Source organism: Chelonia mydas, chromosome 11, assembly GCF_015237465.2.
Source record: "Chelonia mydas isolate rCheMyd1 chromosome 11, rCheMyd1.pri.v2, whole genome shotgun sequence".
In the NCBI taxonomy this organism is placed as follows: domain Eukaryota; kingdom Metazoa; phylum Chordata; order Testudines; family Cheloniidae; genus Chelonia; species Chelonia mydas.
In genome coordinates, this window is record NC_051251.2 from 72,029,887 (window position 1) to 72,049,196 (window position 19,310).

A 19,310-nucleotide genomic window follows, 5' to 3' on the forward strand; every position below is an offset into this window, starting at 1 on the left:
GGAAGACGTTCCCAGAACCCCCGGCCAAGCTACATGTCCAACGAGGATGGCTACCAGTCCTACTGCACCATCTGCTGCAGAGTTGCAGGAGAGCGGAGTTCCAGCAGAAGCGGTGGAGCCGTACACCATGGACGAGGACGGCTAGCAGTCCTACTGCACCGTCTGCTGCAAAGGCACCCAGGAGCTGCTGCTATGTAGCAATGCCAGCTGCTGCAGGTGCTTCTGTGTCGAATGCTTGGAGGTCCTGGAAGGGCAAGGTACCTCGGACAAGGCAAAAGAGCAAGAGCCCTGGAGCTGTTACATGTGTCAACCACAGAAGTGCTATGTGGTATTACAGCCCTGACGGGACTGGAATGTATGGCTGCAAGACGTCTTCACCAGTGACAAAGGACAGGAATATGATGCACCTACAATCTAAAAAGGCCCACACATTTCCCAGAGTCATTACCCTTGATAACAGAACGTCAATGATTGCATTGGCTTCTCGGATCACAGCAGCCCCCACAGTAGACTTGCCCACAACAGCAGTGGTGACGGTGAGCTGAGTGAGCTCCATGCTTGCCGTGGAATGGCATCTGCATGGGTAAACCAGGAAAAAAGGCACGAAACGATTGTCTGCCGTTGCTTTCATGGAGGGAGGGGGCGACCGACGACATGTACCCAAAACCACCAGCAACAATGTTTTTGCCCCATCAGGTATTGGGAGCTTAACCCAGAATTCCAGTGGGTGACACAGACTGGGGGAACTGTGGGATAGCTACCAACAGTGCACCGCTCTGTAAGTCGATGCTAGCCACAGTAGTGAGGATGCACTCCGCCGACTTAATGCGCTTAGTGTGGACATATGCAATCGACTGTATAAAATGGAATTCTAAAAATCGACTGCTTTAAAATCGACCTAATTTCGTAGTGTAGACATACCCACAGTGATATTAATCACTAGTGTGGCATTTGCTTTGAGGGAAGACCTCACTTTGTACACTTACACTACAGTAATGTTGCATGCAATCAGTTGACTTAGTTGCTTACCACTTGAGATTCAGCCCCCCGTCTTTATAGACCAGTAAATCTTTGAAATGACTTCTTTGATACCAAGCTTCTCTCTCCTGCTGGGTGTAGATGCCATGTTGTCTTCTCCCCCACTTGCTAGTGTGAGGTTTGCTTCCATCCGTCATTAGTTTGATGTCTGTTTGCTGCTTATACGTAAAATTGAGGAGGAACACATGTTCCTTTGCTTAGGATTGACCCGTTTAACAATTCCCCTTACATACCTGTCTTAAAAATATTTTAGTTATCCTTCCTGCATGTGTCCATATCTCTTAATACCCCCCATGTACATACATGATACAAGGCATATTATGTACAAAGGGATATTACACAAGGTATATTATGTACAAAGGGATATTACACAAGGCATATTATGTACAAAGATTATTACAATAGCGTGTAGGGTGTGAATAAAGTAGTGCTTAGTGTCACAACCATAGAGGAGAAATTTCATGCTGAATGGATTTGTTTGGAGGAATTTTGTGAAGAAAGATGTGTGTCAAAATAAGGCTTATAATAGAAAGTTAGTTACAACCCACTGTGTTGTTCTAATGACTCATGTTGATCATGCTCAGGAACCTTAGAACAATAACATCTTGTTTAGGAACACACCCTTGTGCATAAATCTTCTTTTATAGGAAGCAACTAATCTGTTCTGAAACATCCAGCAATACTGATCTCCTCAAACAAGAAATACTGTACTAACCATAAATATGGACATCCCAGTAAAGACAGGTATCAATGGTGCTAAAGATCATCTTGCAAAACTGGAAATATCTCCAACTATTTGGTTTAGAACACAATAAAGTATATGTAGCCAAATTCACCCTTAATTTCCACTGACTTTAATGGAACGGCACTAAAGATGAATTTAACGGAGGCATTCTGGGCTACAGTTGAAAAATCTACAGAAGAAAAGATTGGCATAGAAATCTGTTCATGGATGGTTATTTCTGGTTGTGCCCAAAGACCTCGGTCATGGTTTGAGTGAAGGGAGAGGGTCCCAGAGCCCAGACTCCAGCCCGAGCCTGAACATCTGCAGTGCAGTTAAACTGCGCTGTAGCCTGAGCCCCATAAGCCCGAGTCAGCTGACCCAGGCCAGCCGCGGGCGTTTAACTGCAGAGTACACATACCCAGAGGGTCTTTCTTTACTGCAGGCTGAATCTGGGTTTTAACTAGTCATCCTCCACCCCACCATCCACGCAGGAAAAAAACCAGGTTTGGAGGTGCTTTAAGCCCAGGCTAATTTTCTTGACTGGGGCTGTGCGTTAGAGCCCAGGTTCCACTTTAACTCTGGCTGGAATCCACCAATTTTGCTGTGAGGATGCAGGCAAGATCATTCAAGTGTAGATAGTTCTCCCGTGCCTTCCCACAGTTCTTTGCAAAGTACAGATTCTCCCACAATGGCCTGGGGAAGAACCCTAAAGCTTCTCTGCACAAAGAACCCTGGGCTATGCCCCCAGACCTGCACGGGCAAGTGTAGAAAGTCTGAGGGCATAGTATGGCTTCATTGTGGGAATGCTTACACCTGGACTAAGCTAGATCAGGTGCTAAACCTGGGTAATCACCACCCGGTCTAACTTCTTTCCCAATGAGAGAGCACAGAGCTGTTGGGAAAGTAGCAGTAGAGCAGCAGTTCTCAACCCGCTGCCCGTGGACTGCATGCCGCCCAATTAGCTCAAAGTTGTGGCCCAGCTCAGGTGTGTGCTGAAGGCCGGCCCGCGTGCTGGGGTCTGCCAGGTTCCCGGCTGCCTGGCGCAGAGTGGGCCGGGCTGTCCCACTGCCCAGCACAGCTGGGTTGGGGTTGAGGCAGCTGCCCGGCCCTGCAAGCTCCAGGGTCCAGGGTAGCCAGCTGGCCCCTGCGGCCTGAGTAACAAATTGTGGGCTGCATCTGCAGCCAACAATGTGTAATAAGTTGAGAACCACTGCAGTAGAGAGTCTGGGGGCTCCACGGACTGTAGTGGGAGGGAACACTGAGCTCACAGTCAGTGCACTCAGATGTTGGGCACCCTGACAACATTTCCCTTCCTCCAAGACGTCCCTTTTGGGGTGTGTGTGGGGGGGGTGTTGTGGGAGGGCAGATGTGCCTCTCACGCTTCCCCTCAGATTTCTTTAAGATGGGATAGGATGGGGTTTTTGTGAAGTGACGTGACGTGGTTATTCCTCCGTTTCTTCCCTAGACTCCCTAGAACCCGCTTTGCCCCGCTGCCATGTTCTCAGTGGGTGCAGCTTTCGTCATACTGTGGCTATTGGAAGTAGCAGCCTGCAGCCTTCAGGCAGTCTCTACAGCTGCCTCTGCCAGTGCCCTCTGCTGTTTATATAAGAACCTACCTGTGCAGTTGGGGGAAGGGTCACCTTTCTGCAAGTTCATGAAAGGAGGGAGGGTTAGGGGGCAAAATGGCTAATGCAAAATAATTAAAGGGAACTGGGATTTGTGGCTTGTTGGGCTGAGACTCTTCCTGTTAATAACATTGACCTCAGTGAATCTGGCAACATTTAAGTCAGAAGTAAACTACCCTATAATGTTGTTTGTTGCTTATTTTCTATTTCTATAAGGCTATTTCAGCTTTAAATTTGCTAAATCCCCTTGCCTGGGATAAAAACCCAACCTGAACTGTGTATTCCAGCTGAAATCTTTGCAGAGAGGTAAGACTTCATAAACACTTCTGCTGGGCAGACAGACTTTTCTGAAAATGAAATGCAGTTACAAAGCTGACAGAATCCTTTCAAGAGGCTGTGTTGATCATTTACCTGGTGGATGGGATGATGATGATCAAAATCAAATTGTTTCTTTTCTGTATGTTCTTGAGCTTCATTACATACATGGAAAATACAGATGGTTATGTATTTCTATTTAAGGAATTCCCTGCTCTATTTTTGTTTTTTAGGTGTTGATCATTATAATGAAGTCAAGGGCATCAGTATCTGTGAATTTCTGCCACCTCATTTGGTGATCTATGTTGATGTACCAGTCTCAGAGGTACAGAAAAGGATCCAAGAGAAAGGAAAGGTAATTCTAGCTGTTAGCTTGCATTGTTAGCATTTATGTTAAAATGTCATGATCAGGGCCTTGTGCATGAATCATGCGGCTGAGGAACTTGCTACCTAGTCTGTCCCTCTGCTGCAGAATTGTGCTCCAGAATCTTAAGTTTTTTTTTTTTTAATTATGTTTCTTCCTCTTGTGAAGAAAACCTTCAGAAATGTTCAGAGTCCCATCAGTGAGGTTCTGTCTTCCTGGGCATACAATTAGAATAAAAGAATAGCAGGGTTGGAAGGGACCTCAGGAGGTCATCTAGTCCAACCCCCTGCTCAAAGCAGGACCAATCCCCAACTAAATCATCCCAGCCAAGGCTTTGTCAAGCCTGACCTTAAAAACTTCTAAGGAAGGAGATTCCACTATCTCCCTAGGTAACACATTCCAGTGTTTCACTACTCTCCTAGTGAAAAAGTTTTTCCTAATATCCAACCTAAACCTCCCCCACTACAACTTGAGACCATTACTCCTCGTTCTGTCCTCTGCTACCACTGAGAACAGTCTAGATCCATCCTCTTTGGAACCCCCTTTCAGGTAGTTGAAAGCAGCTATCAAATCCCTCCCTCATTCTTCTCTTCCGCAGACAAAACAATCCCAGTTCCCTCAGCCTCTCCTCATAAGTCATGTGTTCTAGTCCCCTAGTCATTTTTGTTGCCCTCCGTTGGATGTTTTCCAATTTTTCCGCATCCTTCTTGTGGTGTGGGGCCCAAAACTGGACACAGTACTCCAGATGAGGCCTCACCAATGTCAAATAGAGGGGAACGATCACGTCCCTTGATCTGCTGGCAATGTCCCGACTTATACATCCCAAAATGCCATTGGCCTTGGCAACAAAGGCGCACTGTTGACTCATATCCAGCTTCTCATCCACTGTAACCCCTCGGTCCTTTTCTGCAGAACTACTGCCGAGCCATTCGGTCCCTAGTCTGTAGCAATGCATGGGATTCTTCTGTCCTAAGTGCAGGACTCTGCACTTGTCCTTGTTGAACCTCATCAGATTTCTTTTGGCCCAATCCTCCAATTTGTCTAGGTCCCTCTGTATCCTATCCCTCCCTCCAGCCTGTCTAGCTCTCCTCCCAGTTTAGTGTCATCTGCAAACTTGCTGAGGGTGCAATCCACACCATCCTCCAGATCATTTATGAAGATACTGAACAAAACCGGCCCCAGGACCGACCCTTGGGGCACTCCACTTGATACCGGCTGCCAACTAGACATGGAGCCATTGATCACTACCCGTTGAGCCCGACAATCTAGCCAACTTTCTATCCATCTTATAGTCCATTCATCCAGCCCATACTTCTTTAAATTGCTGGCAAGAATACTGTGGGAGACCGTCTCAAAAGCTTTGCTAAAGTCAAGGAACAACACGTCCACCGCTTTCCCCTCACCCACAGAGCCAGTTATCTCGTCATAGAAGGCAATTAGATTAGTCAGGCTTGACTTGCCCTTGGTGAATCCATGCTGACTGTTCCTGATCGCTTTCCTCTCCTCTAAGTGTTTCAGAATTGATTCCTTGAGGACCTGCTGCATGATTTTTCCAGGGACGGAGGTGAGGCTGACTGGCCTGTAGTTCCCAGGATCCTCCTCCTTCCCTTTTTTAAAGCTGGGCACTACATTAGCCTTTTTCCAGTCGTCCAGGACTTCCCCGGATCGCCATGAGTTTTCAAAGATAATGGCCAATGGCTCTGCAATCACATCTGCCAACTCCTTTAGCACTCTCGGATGCAGCGCATCCTGCTCCATGGACTTGTGCTCGTCCAGCTTTACTAAATAGTGCCGAACCACTTCTTTCTCCACAGAGGGCTCGTCACCTACTCCCCATGCTGTGCTGCCCAGTGTAGTAGTCTGAGAGCTGACCTTGTTCGTGAAGACAGAGGGGAAAAAAAGCATTGAGTACATTAGCTTTTTCCACATCCTCTGTCACTAGATTGCCTCCCTCATTCAGTAAGGGGCCCATACTTTCCTTGACTTTCTTCTTGTTGCTAACATACCTGAAGAAACCCTTCTTGTTACTCTTAACATCTCTTGCTATCTGCAACTCCAGGTGTGATTTGGCTTTCCTGATTTCACTCCTGCATGCCCGAGCAATATTTTTATACTCTTCCCTGGTCATTTGTCCAGTCTTCCACTTCTTGTAAGCTTCTTTTTTGTATTTAAGATCAGCAAGGATTTCACTGTTAAGCCAAGCTGGTCGCCTGCCGTATTTACTATTCTTTCTACACATCGGGATGGTTTGTCCCTGTAACGTCAATAAGGATTCTTTAAAATACAACCAGTTCTCCTGGCATGTCAGCTCTGACAGGTGAATTGCCCTGACTGTCTCCGTGGGGCATTAGTGCTGCCACAGAAAGTTCAGTGACTGTTAAAAAGTGTGCATTGCAAACTCTTTTGGCTAGAATTAGAGCCTGGGAGAATTAGATGCCTAACTTCTATTGGAAATTGTGGCCTTCACTGCTAATCATTTTAGTACAGACACCCTACTCTGACTGGGCTTATCCCAAAAGCCTTAGCAACCTCCCCACTCAGCTGCAGCCTCCCCTTCTGACAACCTTTTGGGTACAGTTGTATATCGTCAGCATGTGGTCAGTGTAAAATGAATAAAACTTGGTATTCAGATAAATAACATGAGGGCTACTATTCTGATTGCTATTAACTTTCATCTTTGATTCAGTAAAAATCTTTTTTTATATTTAAATCAAATTGCCATAGAGGTTTCCACATGCTGCAGAAACCAGAGGGCCTTGCTGCTGGCTCTTAAGTCCAGCTCATTGCAGAGCACACAGAGACTTGGCTATTATTTCAGTTATTCATTGTAACATAGAAATGATTTCTCTTCCTAGTCTGAAATTCTGGTACTTGAACTCTCCTGAGACTGGGGTATTCTGTGAAACTCAAGGGTGTTCTCCCTTTTGTTTTCAAAGTCTTCTAAAAGCAGGATAGTTTCTGTGGGAGAACAGAGAGAACCTGCCTTTTGTTAACATATGGTACTGAAAGAAGAATAACAGTTTTGTTGAATGCTTTGACTTCTAGTATTCTGAAGCAACGTGTTTTAAAATTACCCCTCTAAGGGTTCCAGAAAATTTGGGTCAGTAACACAGTCTGAGAGCAGGAGAGCTGTGGAGTGTTTTCATTTAACAGATAATCTGAGCTAGTTCTCCCCCCCATGGTATTGAACCATGTATCAGTAACTGTTCCCAGATGTGCTACAAGAGCCAAATGATGTTTACCCTGCACCTTGTTCAAAGGTTACAGGAAATTGGATCTGAGTGAGGAATTTAACCATGAGAAGTCTAATTTTTTTTTTTTTAAAAGCCTTTTATTGAGATCTCTACAAACATTTGACCACATCTGTTTTCCAAAGCCCTTTGTGTATATGGTATATGGGAGGGCAGCTTTGGCGACAGGCTTGGAAATTGCTGTACTCGTGTCAAACAAAGTTGACCATTGTCAAGGAAAGGTGTATATGGTAGTGTTTGGTAACTTCACTATGATAACATTCTGCTAAGATAGGTTTGTCACTGGCCTGAGTGGCGTTGTCTATCAGTCTTGCACTTCTTTAATATAATAAAATGCCCGACAGATATTCAAACCATGACTGAACGTTACCCTTTTGTTTAAAGAACAGGATGTTACTTTATGCAACAGTAATAATGGGCCGTTTCTTTACTAGAGGAGAGCGTCTCTGTTTAAATTAAGCTGCTTTTTTGAGTGATACCTTATGAAGCGCCATGAGAGGTTTCTAATTTTTATCTCCCTCTGCTCATCTTGGGGAAAACAGAACTGGTCTCCTTGACCCTGCAGTCCTTTTTATTCTGGCACAAACTGCTCCTACAATAACATTTCTCAGGGGTAGAGGCTTTGAAGGGTGAATGTATTTATTAATATATCAGTTTGTTAGCAGCAGCCCCTGGATCTCTTCTGTCTGTTTACATTAATGGCTTGTAGTTGGCATTGACTGAACAGTAATTAGAGGCTTGGAATAGAAAATACTTCTGTATGCTCAACTAACGGAGGAGCCTAATTCTCCAAGGTGCTGCACACCATCTCTGACATACAGGTGTGGGCATTCTGTACCTCACAGGCAGGATCAGGCTGTAAATGGGTAGGGAAAGAGCAGAACAGATCTGCTCTTAAGGGAAGAAGGAAATCATGATGAACCGTGCACTCAGGAAATGTGATGAAAGCTGTATAGAGTAACTGATGCCTGCCATTGATGGGTAACCCCTTGACAGTAGAATTGCAGTCCACTTAATTTATAAGAAAAAGTTGTTAGGCTTTGTATTGAGTGCACTGTTGCTCATCTGTCTGCCTAAAAATTAGGGAGGATTATATTTGGGGTGCACGCTGTAATCATGCATGTCCTAATCAATCCTCAAGAGAAGAAATGATGGTTAGTTGGCCCATTTGGTTTAACTTGCTGAAAGGGTCGATGTGGGCAATCCTTTTTTCTTTTTTTTTAACCAGCTGACTATACGTAACTTCCTTAAATGTGCAGATGGGTAGGATTAGTCATTTGTTTAGAAATTAATCTGTCTGGAGCCTGTTCTTGGTTGGTAATTCTGTTTGTGTAAGCTTAGAAAAATTGAGATTCTTCCACCGTTCATCTCAGCCTGGTAGAGAAGTGTCTCTTTGTGCATTCTTCAGTAGTACTTGCCTTTTTCTGTCTTTCTAGACTCTTTTATACCAAGGGAATCCTATTAATCCGCATCATTATTAAAGGAATTGCAAAACAAATACGTTCAACTTTATGGAGAACATACAAAAAAGTACAGTGAACAGCTATGATTCTACAGCAGCTGCAGTTTATTCTGTTTGCCACATATGTAGTGTTCTATATGTTAATACAATATTCTGTAATCCCAAATACTCCATATGTTAGTCATAATTTTGAAGTCTTCATAAATGCATGTGGATGTAAATGACTGTTTGGCTGTTTAATGCAGGAGCTATGTTTCAACAGATGGTGTGGGAGTCGTGGCTTCTACTTGGGATCTCTGGAATCTGTACCAGTGTAAAAAGAAAACAAACACACACATTTCACAGTGTTTTGTTTTCTTTGTGTTTAGCCCCATGAGAAAAAGGTGTCTCCTGCATACCTCCAGAGCATTGAAGATGTCTACAAGAAATCTTTCCTGCCAGAGATCAGGTTAGCAGCTTAAGCCTTTTTGTGTGACAAATATTTATGCAAAACTATTTGTGCGTGTAGAGCTAGAATCGTCACACATACACTTGATTCAAACTGCTTGTATGTAAAAGTCCTCCTTGTGTTTTGTTACCATATTAAACTCTGGATGTAATAAGTTACGCACCTACACAGTTGGATCCCTACGCTAGTGCTGAAATTTACCCTTTGAAATTATTCATTGCAGTTACCCTTCATGTCAGGGAACATCATAGAATATTAGGACTGGAATGGACCTCGAGAGGTCATCTAGTCCAGTCCCCTGCACTCATGGCAGGCCTAAATATTAACTACATCACCCCTGACAGGTGTTTGTCTAACTTGCTCTTAAAAATCTCCAGTAACGGAGATTCCACAACCTCCCTGGGCTATTTATTCCAGCGCTTTACTACCCTGACAGTAAGGGCTTGTCTATACTGGTACTTTACAGCGCTGCAAATACCTTGCTCAGGGGTATGAACCCCCCCCCCTCCCCCCCCCCCCCGAGCACTGCAAGTTTCAGCGCTGTAAAGTGCCGCACTTCCAGTGCTGGTAGCTACTCCCCTCGTGGAGGTGGGGTTTTTTACAGAAGCCACGTTAAACTTTTTTCTGAGTTTCAGATCACTGAAGATCTCATGGTCTCTTGCCATATTTCCTATCTTTCCTACGCAGTGGGATAGTTCGCTCTTGTGCCCTTAATAATGTCTCTTTGAAAAACTGCCAACTCCGTTGAACTGTTTTTCCCCTTAGACTTGTTTCAATGGGCTTAAGAAAGATAAAAGATTTTATTTGAACTTTTAGGTTTCAATAGCTTTCTAAAAGCATAAATTTATTTTTGGGGGGCGGAGTAGTTGCTAATGGTCACTTGGATTGTATCTCAACTGGATTTCAAGACTGAACTCAAATTCCTATGTGGCAGAAGCATTGAATGTTTTACAAGGTTTATGGACCCAAATCCATAATTCAGTGCTTTTTGTCCTAGTATCTCTGAGCACATTATAAACAGCCTCACAACTCCACAGTCAGGTGGGGAAGTACTATTGCATTTTACAGAAGGGTGCACAATAGTGCAAAGAGTTTCTGGCTTGCTCACAACCACACAGTGAGTCAGGGATAAAGCAAGTAATAAATCCCAGGATCGGAGATTGCTGTCCCCTTTACACCAACTATGAGAGATTCATAGATATTAAGGTCAGAAGGGACCATTATGATCATCTAGTCTGACCTCCTGCACAATGCAGGCTACAGAATCTCACCGATCCACTCCTGCAATAAACCTCTCACCTATGTCTGAGCTATTGAAGTCTTTAAACCGTGATTTGAGGACTTCAAGGAGCAGAGAATCTTCTAGCAAGTGACTGTGCTCCATGCTTCAGAGGAAGGCGAAAAACCTCCAGGGCCTCTTCCAATCTGCCCTGGAGGAAGATTCCTTCCCGACCCCAAATATGGCGATCAGCTGAACCCTGAGCATATGGGCAAGATTCACCAGCCAGATACCCAGGAAAGAATTTTCTGTAGTAACTCAGATCCCACCCCATCTAACATCCCATCACAGGCTATTGGGCCTATTTATCATGAATAGTTAAAGATCAATTAATTGCAAAATCATGTTATCCCATCATACCATCTCCTCCATAAACTTATCGAGTTTAATCTTAAAGCCAGATAGGTCTTTTGCCCCCACTGCTTCCCTTGGAAGGCTATTCCAAAACTTCACTCCTCTGATGGTTAGAAACCTTTGTCTAATTTCAAGTCTAAACTTCCCGATGACCAGTTTATATCCATTTGTTCTTGTGTCCCCATTGGTACTGAGCTTAAATAATTCCTCTCCCTCTCCGATATTTATCCCTCTGATATATTTATAGAGAGCAATCATATCTCCCCTCAACCTTCTTTTGGTTAGGCTAAACAAGCCAAGCTCCTTGAGTCTCCTTTCATAAGACAGGTTTTCCATTCCTCGAATCATCCCAGTAGCCCTTCTCTGTACCTGTTCCAGTTTGAATTCATCCTTCTTAAACACGGGAGACCAGAACTGCACACAGTATTCCAGGTGAGGTCTCAGCAGTGCCTTGTATAACGGTACTAAAACCTCCTTATCTCTACTGGAAATACCTCGCCAAATGCATCCCAAGACTGCATTAGCTTTTTTCACAGCCATATCACATTGGCGGCTCATAGTCATCCTGTGATCAACCAATACTCCAAGGTCCTTCTCCTCCTCTGTTACTTCTAATTGATGCGTCCCCAGCTTATAACTAAAATTCTTGTTATTAATCCCTAAATGCATGAATTTACACTTCTCACTATTAAATTTCATCCTACTACTCCAGTTTACAAGGTCATCCAGATCTTCCTGTATGATATCCCTGTCCCTCTCTAAATTGGTAATACCTCCTAGCTTTGTATCATCTGCAAACTTTATTAGCACACTCCCACTTTTTGTGCCGAGGTCAGTAATAAAAAGATTGGTCCCAAAACCGATCCCTGAGGAATTCCACTGGTAACTTCCCTCCAGCCTGACAGTTCACCTTTCAGAATGACCTGCTGTAGTCTCCCTGTTAACCAATTCCTTATCCACCTTTCAATTTTCATATTTATCCCCATCTTTTCCAATTTAACTAATCATTCCCCATGTGGCACAGTATCAAACACCTTACTGAAATCTAGGTAAATTAGATCCACTGCTTTTCCTTTGTCTAAAAAAATCTGTTACTTTCTCAAAGAAGGAGATCAGGTTGGTTTGGCACGATCTACCTTTTGTAAAACCATGTTGTATTTTGTCCCATTTACCATTGACCTCAATGTCCTTAACTACTTTCTCCTTCAAAATTTTTTCCAAGACCTTGCATAATACAGATGTCAAACTAACAGGCCTGTAGTTACCCGGATCACTTTTTTTTCCTTTCTTAAAAATAGGAACTATGTTAGCAATTCTCCAATCATATGGTAGAACCCCTGAGTTTACAGATTTATTACAAATTTTTGCTAATGGGCTCTCAATTTCATGTGCCAATTTCTTTAATATTCTTGGATGAATTATCTGGACCCCCCCGATTTAGTCCCATTAAACTGTTCGAGTTTCGCTTCTACCTCAGATATGGTAATATCTACCTCCATATCCTCATTCCCATTTGTCATGCTACCATTATCCCTAAGATCCTCATTAGCCTTATAAAAGACTGAGACAAAGTATTTGTTTAGATATTGGGCCATGCCTAGATTATCCTTAACCTCCACTCCATCCTCAGTGTTTAGCGGTCCCACTTCTTCTTTCTTTGTTTTCTTCTTATTTATATGGCTATAGAACCTTTTACTATTGGTTTTAATTCCCTTTGCAAGGTTCAACTCTACTTGACTTTTAGCCTGTCTCACTTTATCCCTACATATTCTGACCTCAATAAGGTAGCTTTCCTTGCTGATCCCTCCCATCTTCCACTCCCTGTATGCTTTCTGCTTTTTCTTAATCACCTCTCTGAGATGCTTGCTCATCCAGCTTGGTCTACAACTCCTGCCTATGAATTTTTTCCCCTTTCTTGGGATGCAGGCTTCTGATAGCTTCTGCAGCTTTGACTTAAAGTAATCCCAGGCCTCCTCTGCCTTTAGATCCATAAATTCTTCAGTCCAATCCACTTCCCTAACTAATTTCTTTAATTTTTGAAAGTCAGCCCTTTTGAAATCAAAAACCCTTGTCGCAGATTTATTTTTGTTTATCCTTCCGTTCACTTTGAACTGAATTAGCTCATGATCACTTGAACCAAGATTATCCCCTACAACCATTTCTTCTATGAGGTCCTAACTACTCACCAAAACCAAATCTAAAATGGCATCCCCTCTAGTTGGTTCAGCAGCGACTTGATGAAGGAATCCATCAGCTATCGCATCTAGGAAAATCTGAGCCCTATTATTATTACTAGCACTGGTCCTCCAGTCTATATCTGGGAAGTTAGTCTCCCATGATCACGCAGTTTCCATTAGTATTTACTTCATTAAAAACATTAAAGAGGGCTTTATCCATATCCAAATTAGATCCCGGCGGTCTATAGCACACCCCAAGCACTATCACAGGGGAGGCTCTAGTAGTTTTCTTCCCCAAAGTGATTTTTGCCCAGACGGACTCTGTCTTATCCATTCCATCGCTTCTTATTTCTTTACATTCTACCTCATCCTTGATATACAATGCTACTCCACCACCTTTACCTTTATTCTGTCTTTCCTAAACAGCACATACCCTTCAATACTTGTACTCCAGTCATGACTACTATTCCACCATGTTTCTGTTATCCCTATAATATCTGGTTTCACTTCCTGCACCAGTAGCTCTAGTTCCTCCGTTTTGTTACCTAGGCTCCTCGCATTGGTGTACAAACATCTTAATTTTTGCTGTTTGGCCTTGCTCGCATTCTGTACCTGATTAGGCACAGTCATTCTACAGCCAGTATGACCTATTGGACTGGTATCCACACTGCCCTTCGTCCTGATGTCCGTTCTCCTACCCACGGCTGTATCCTTTCTTGCTTTGTTTTCTTCCCTCCCAATGCTAAAATCCGGCATGGAGATTACCTGGACATCTCCCAGCCATCTCCCCCAAATTCCTAGTTTAAAGCTCTCTTAATCAGTTGTGCCAGCCTCCATCCTAGAAGTCTATTTCCTTCCTTACTCACTCAGATGAAGTCCACCCCAAGAGAACTGTCCTCCGTCCATGAATGCCTTCCAGTGGCCATACATCCCAAAGCCCTCCTTATAGCACCACTGCCTAAGCCATCTGTTGATAGTCATAATCTTGTCACACCTTTGTTGCCCTTCTCTAGGAACAGGCAGAATCCCACTAAAGATCACCTGAGCCTCGATTTCCTTAAGCGTCTTCCCCAGCCTAGCATAGTCTCCCTTGATACGTTCCAGCGAGAATCTACCGGTATCATTTGTTCCCACATGAAGGATAATTAGGGGATTCTTTCCCGCTCCCTTTAGGATCCTTTTCAACCTCAGTTCTACATCCTGTATCTTAGCACCTGGAAGACAGCACACTGTTGCCAGCACCCAGTGCCTAGAGGCAAAACAACAGCAGGGGTTCATTACACGGTGTGTTTCACTCAATAATCACAACGGGGTGGAGAAGCAGAAAAGTTTATTTTGCAGCTGCAAATAAGGTACAGGGAGAATAGAATCTCAAATCCTGCACACCAGAGCAGATCATTACACACGCTTTTATATTCCTTAATGCTACTGCACTACATATCAGCCAATTAAAACTTTGCACAAATACTCTGCCTTCCTTATATGGGTTACAACAATGTTTATTTCCTGCAAACTCTAACAAGCATTCCTAGCAACTTAAACAACCAGCACATTCTGTCTGGCCTTGTAACTATCTCCTATTATCTTTAGCTTGGCGTCAGCAAACCTTACACTATGAGGCATTATCTGCGGCTGCAACATTGTTTTAAGAGCAAAAGAGCTTACTCAAACCAGCCAGGCCTGAATTCTATTAAGGGGGGTTGAGAAGAAGCCCTTAGGCCTTCAGCAGGGAGACTTCCTTGACCCTTATGGCCTTCCATCCCCTCAACTTAACTAGTGGCCATGCCCTGAGGTCTCCAACAACACCCTTCTATTCTCTGGATCAGCTCTGGTTACAGGCCTGTCTATTCTGTAAGGGAGCAGTATGACTGCTCAGAGCTCCGGTACGAAACTGTGGAAAAACCTGAGTGTCTCTGGATTAAGTTTAGAAGTGTGTGCAACAAGAGTGATGTAGTGGTGGGAGTCTGCTATAGACCACCGGACCAGGGGGATGAGGTGGATGAGGCTTTCTTCCGGCAACTCACGGAAGCTACTAGATCGCATGCCCTGATTCTCATGGGTGACTTTAATTTTCCTGATATCTGCTGGGAGAGCAATACAGCGGTGCATAGACAATCCAGGAAGTTTTTGGAAAGCGTAGGGGACAATTTCCTGGCGCAAGTGCTAGGGGAGCCAACTAGGGGGGGCGCTTTTCTTGACCTGCTGCTCACAAACCGGGTAGAATTAGTGGGGGAAGCAAAAGTGGATGGGAATCTGGGAGGCAGTGACCATGAGTTGGTTGAGTTCAGGATCCTGACGCAGGGAAGAAAGGTAAGCAGCAGGATACGGACCCTGGACTTCAGGAAAGCAGACTTCGACTCCCTCAGGGAACAGATGGCCAGGATCCCCTGGGGGACTAACATGAAGGGGAAGGGAGTCCAGGAGAGCTGGCTGTATTTCAAGGAATCTCTGTTGAGGTTACAGGGACAAACCATCCCGATGAGTCGAAAGAATAGTAAATATGGCAGGCGACCAGCTTGGCTTAATGGTGAAATCCTAGCGGATCTTAAACATAAAAAAGAAGCTTACAAGAAGTGGAAGGTTGGACATATGACCAGGGAAGAGTATAAAAATATTGCTCGGGCATGTAGGAAAGATATCAGGAGGGCCAAATCGCACCTGGAGCTGCAGCTAGCAAGAGATGTCAAGAGTAACAAGAAGGGTTTCTTCAGGTATGTTGGCAACAAGAAGAAAGCCAAGGAAAGTGTGGGCCCCTTACTGAATGAGGGAGGCAACCTAGTGACAGAGGATGTGGAAAAAGCTAATGTACTCAATGCTTTTTTTGCCTGTGTTTTCACTAACAAGGTCAGCTCCCAGACTGCTGCGCTGGGCATCACAAAATGGGGAAGACATGGCCAGCCCTCTGTGGAGATAGAGGTGGTTAGGGACTATTTAGAAAAGCTGGACGTGCACAAGTCCATGGGGCCGGACGAGTTGCATCCGAGAGTGCTGAAGGAATTGCCGGCTGTGATTGCAGAGCCCTTGGCCATTATCTTTGAAAACTCGTGGCGAACGGGGGAAGTCCCGGATGACTGGAAAAAGGCTAATGTAGTGCCAATCTTTAAAAAAGGGAAGAAGGAGGATCCTGGGAACTACAGGCCAGTCAGCCTCACCTCAGTCCCTGGAAAAATCATGGAGCAGGTCCTCAAAGAATCAATCCTGAAGCACTTACATGAGAGGAAAGTGATCAGGAACAGTCAGCATGGATTCACCAAGGGAAGGTCATGCCTGACTAATCTAATCGCCTTTTATGATGAGATTACTGGTTCTGTGGATGAAGGGAAAGCAGTGGATGTATTGTTTCTTGACTTTAGCAAAGCTTTTGACACGGTCTCCCACAGTATTCTTGTCAGCAAGTTAAGGAAGTATGGGCTGGATGAATGCACTATAAGGTGTGTAGAAAGCTGGCTAGATTGTCGGGCTCAACGGGTAGTGATCAATGGCTCCATGTCTAGTTGGCAGCCGGTGTCAAGTGGAGTGCCCCAGGGGTCGGTCCTGGGGCCAGTTTTGTTCAATATCTTCATAAATGATCTGGAGGATGGTGTGGATTGCACTCTCAGCAAATTTGCGGATGATACTAAACTGGGAGGAGTGGTAGATACGCTGGAGGGGAGGGATAGGATACAGAAGGACCTAGACAAATTGGAGGATTGGGCCAAAAGAAATCTGATGAGGTTCAATAAGGACAAGTGCAGGGTCCTGCACTTAGGACGGAAGAATCCAATGCACCGCTACAGACTAGGGACCGAATGGCTAGGCAGCAGTTCTGCGGAAAAGGACCTAGGGGTGACAGTGGACGAGAAGCTGGATATGAGTCAGCAGTGTGCCCTTGTTGCCAAGAAGGCCAATGGCATTTTGGGATGTATAAGTAGGGGCATAGCGAGCAGATCGAGGGACGTGATCGTTCCCCTCTATTCAACACTGGTGAGGCCTCATCTGGAGTACTGTGTCCAGTTTTGGGCCCCACACTATAAGAAGGATGTGGATAAATTGGAGAGAGTCCAGCGAAGGGCAACAAAAATGATTAGGGGTCTAGAGCACATGACTTATGAGGAGAGGCTGAGGGAGCTGGGATTGTTTAGTCTGCAGAAGAGAAGAATGAGGGGGGATTTGATAGCTGCTTTCAGCTACCTGAAAGGGGGTTCCAAAGAGGATGGCTCTAGACTGTTCTCAATGGTAACAGATGACAGAACGAGGAGTAATGGTCTCAAGTTGCAATGGGGGAGGTTTAGATTGGATATTAGGAAAAACTTTTTCACTAAGAGGGTGGTGAAACACTGGAATGCGTTACCTAGGGAGGTGGTAGAATCTCCTTCCTTAGAGGTTTTTAAGGTCAGGCTTGACAAAGCCCTGGCTGGGATGATTTAACTGGGAATTGGTCCTGCTTCGAGCAGGGGGTTGGACTAGATGACCTTCTGGGGTCCCTTCCAACCCTGATATTCTATGATTCTATGATTCTTCTCAGTAAAGAGTCCCCGATCACGTAGACCTGCCTTTTCCTGGTGACGGTGCTATTCTCCAGTCTATTCCCTGTTCCCTCTGGCTGCAAGTTCTTTCTATTCCTATTCTCCCTTGTACTCCTCTTCAACCCATCCTGTATCCTCCTGGGGCTCATATTTGGTGTAGTTTCCATTAAGTCTTCCCCTTTTCCTATAGGACTAGCCGCTCTTCTCTTTTTCCTTGCCCTTCCACCTTCAGTGACCACCTGCTGAGCCCCTTCTTCATTTTCCAACTCTGCAAACCTATTCTTGAGCTCTGTTTCTCCTTTCCTCTCTTCTGGTGATGTACCGTGGGCGTTTGGCATTAGCATCCTGGCTGCTTATCCAGTTGAAAGGTATTGTGGACAACCTATAGAGGTGAAGAGAGCACTTTCCTAGAGTGGGGTCTAGTGGCTTTAGCTCTTTATTGTTGTGTGTGTTTGTGGGGGAGAGGGCATTGCAAGGTGAGGAGGAGCGGAGGTGTCCTAATATGATCACCTGTCCGATTTTGTTTGGAGAGAATACTTGCGGCCCCCCCCCAAGAATCTTCTCATGTGGTAGCTCTGTAGTAGTCTTTTTTTAAATTTTTTTTTTTTTAATTTGGGCAACTGATGATAAAAAAAAAAAAATTGAGGGGGATTTTCACATCCTTTTCTTGCTTTAACTCTCTAGCCTCATATCCCATGTGGCAACCACTTTCTGAGCATACTTCTGTGGCCAGAAAGGACTCCTTAGTTGATTTTGTGGAGCTTCTGTTAAATGACACTTACTCCTCCCTAACCTGTTAGACTGGAGGTGCTCTTCTCCACAACACTCCTAGCTCTGTCCACGTAGGAAGGACGGACCTAGGAACTGAATTTGAGTATGGCAGCTCTGAGCAGTACCGTGGAGACAGTTTCAGTTTGTCCCCTATCCTAGTTCTTATGTGAGAGACTCATTAAAATCAGAACTATCTTGTGAGCTAAATTTGCATGAGAGTAAGTGTCTTTGGGGCAATTAACATAGGCCATTTCTACACTACAGTGTAGAAACCGTAGTGGCAGTTATGACTCTGTAGTGTTGACGCTTCCTACATTGAAGGGAGGGGTTTTTCCATCACTGTAGCTAATCTGTGTCTCTGAACAGCAGTAGCTAGTTTGACGGAAAAATTCTTCTGTTGACCTAGACACATCTACTTAAGTAAGCTTAACTGTGGTGATCTGGGGGATGAATTTTTCACACCCCTGAACACAGTACCTGTATTATCTAACTTTTAAGTGTAGACCAGGTCATTATCACGGCGTGTCGTGGTGTGATGACTCTGGTCAGGAAGGGTAACTTTCAAAGGTCACAAAGCTAATCCTACTTTGAATTAAAACAAGGTAAATATAATCAAGCTGGGGTTGGCTTCTAAGTTCCCGCTAAGCTGCGTGGCCGCCTATTAAGCCCCATGCAGGCTCTGAGGGCTGCGGGGGGAGAGATGCCTCTCCCCCAGCATGGACCTGCTGCGGCGGGGAGAGGCACCCCTCCCCCAACCCAGCCCTGGCATGGACCTGCTGCGGCGGGGAGAGGCGCCCCTCCCCCAACCCAGCCCTGGCACGGACCTGCCACGGCCAGGAGAGAGGCGCTTCCCTACCCAATCCAGGTGCTGCTGCGGGGAGAGAGAGCTGGGGGGAGTCCTCTCCCCACCGTAGGCCCTGAGAAACCTCCACCCCAAACCCCTCATCCCTGGTCATACCCCAGAGCCCGCACCCCTAGCCAGAGCCCTCACCCCAAT

General features: G+C 44.9%; 1 protein-coding gene across 4 annotated transcripts in view; it reads left to right on the plus strand.

The window, feature by feature from the left end:
- Window positions 1–19,310, plus strand: part of NDUFA10 (NADH:ubiquinone oxidoreductase subunit A10) — an 86,574-nt gene that overhangs the window by 11,300 nt on the left and 55,964 nt on the right. For all 4 annotated transcript variants that reach the window (XM_037912423.2, XM_037912422.2, XM_043525207.1 and 1 more), the window contains 2 exons: window positions 3,936–4,057; window positions 9,148–9,227. In XM_037912423.2, coding sequence (XP_037768351.1) covers window positions 3,936–4,057; window positions 9,148–9,227 — 202 coding nt within the window. The remainder of the gene's footprint in view (window positions 1–3,935; window positions 4,058–9,147; window positions 9,228–19,310) is intronic.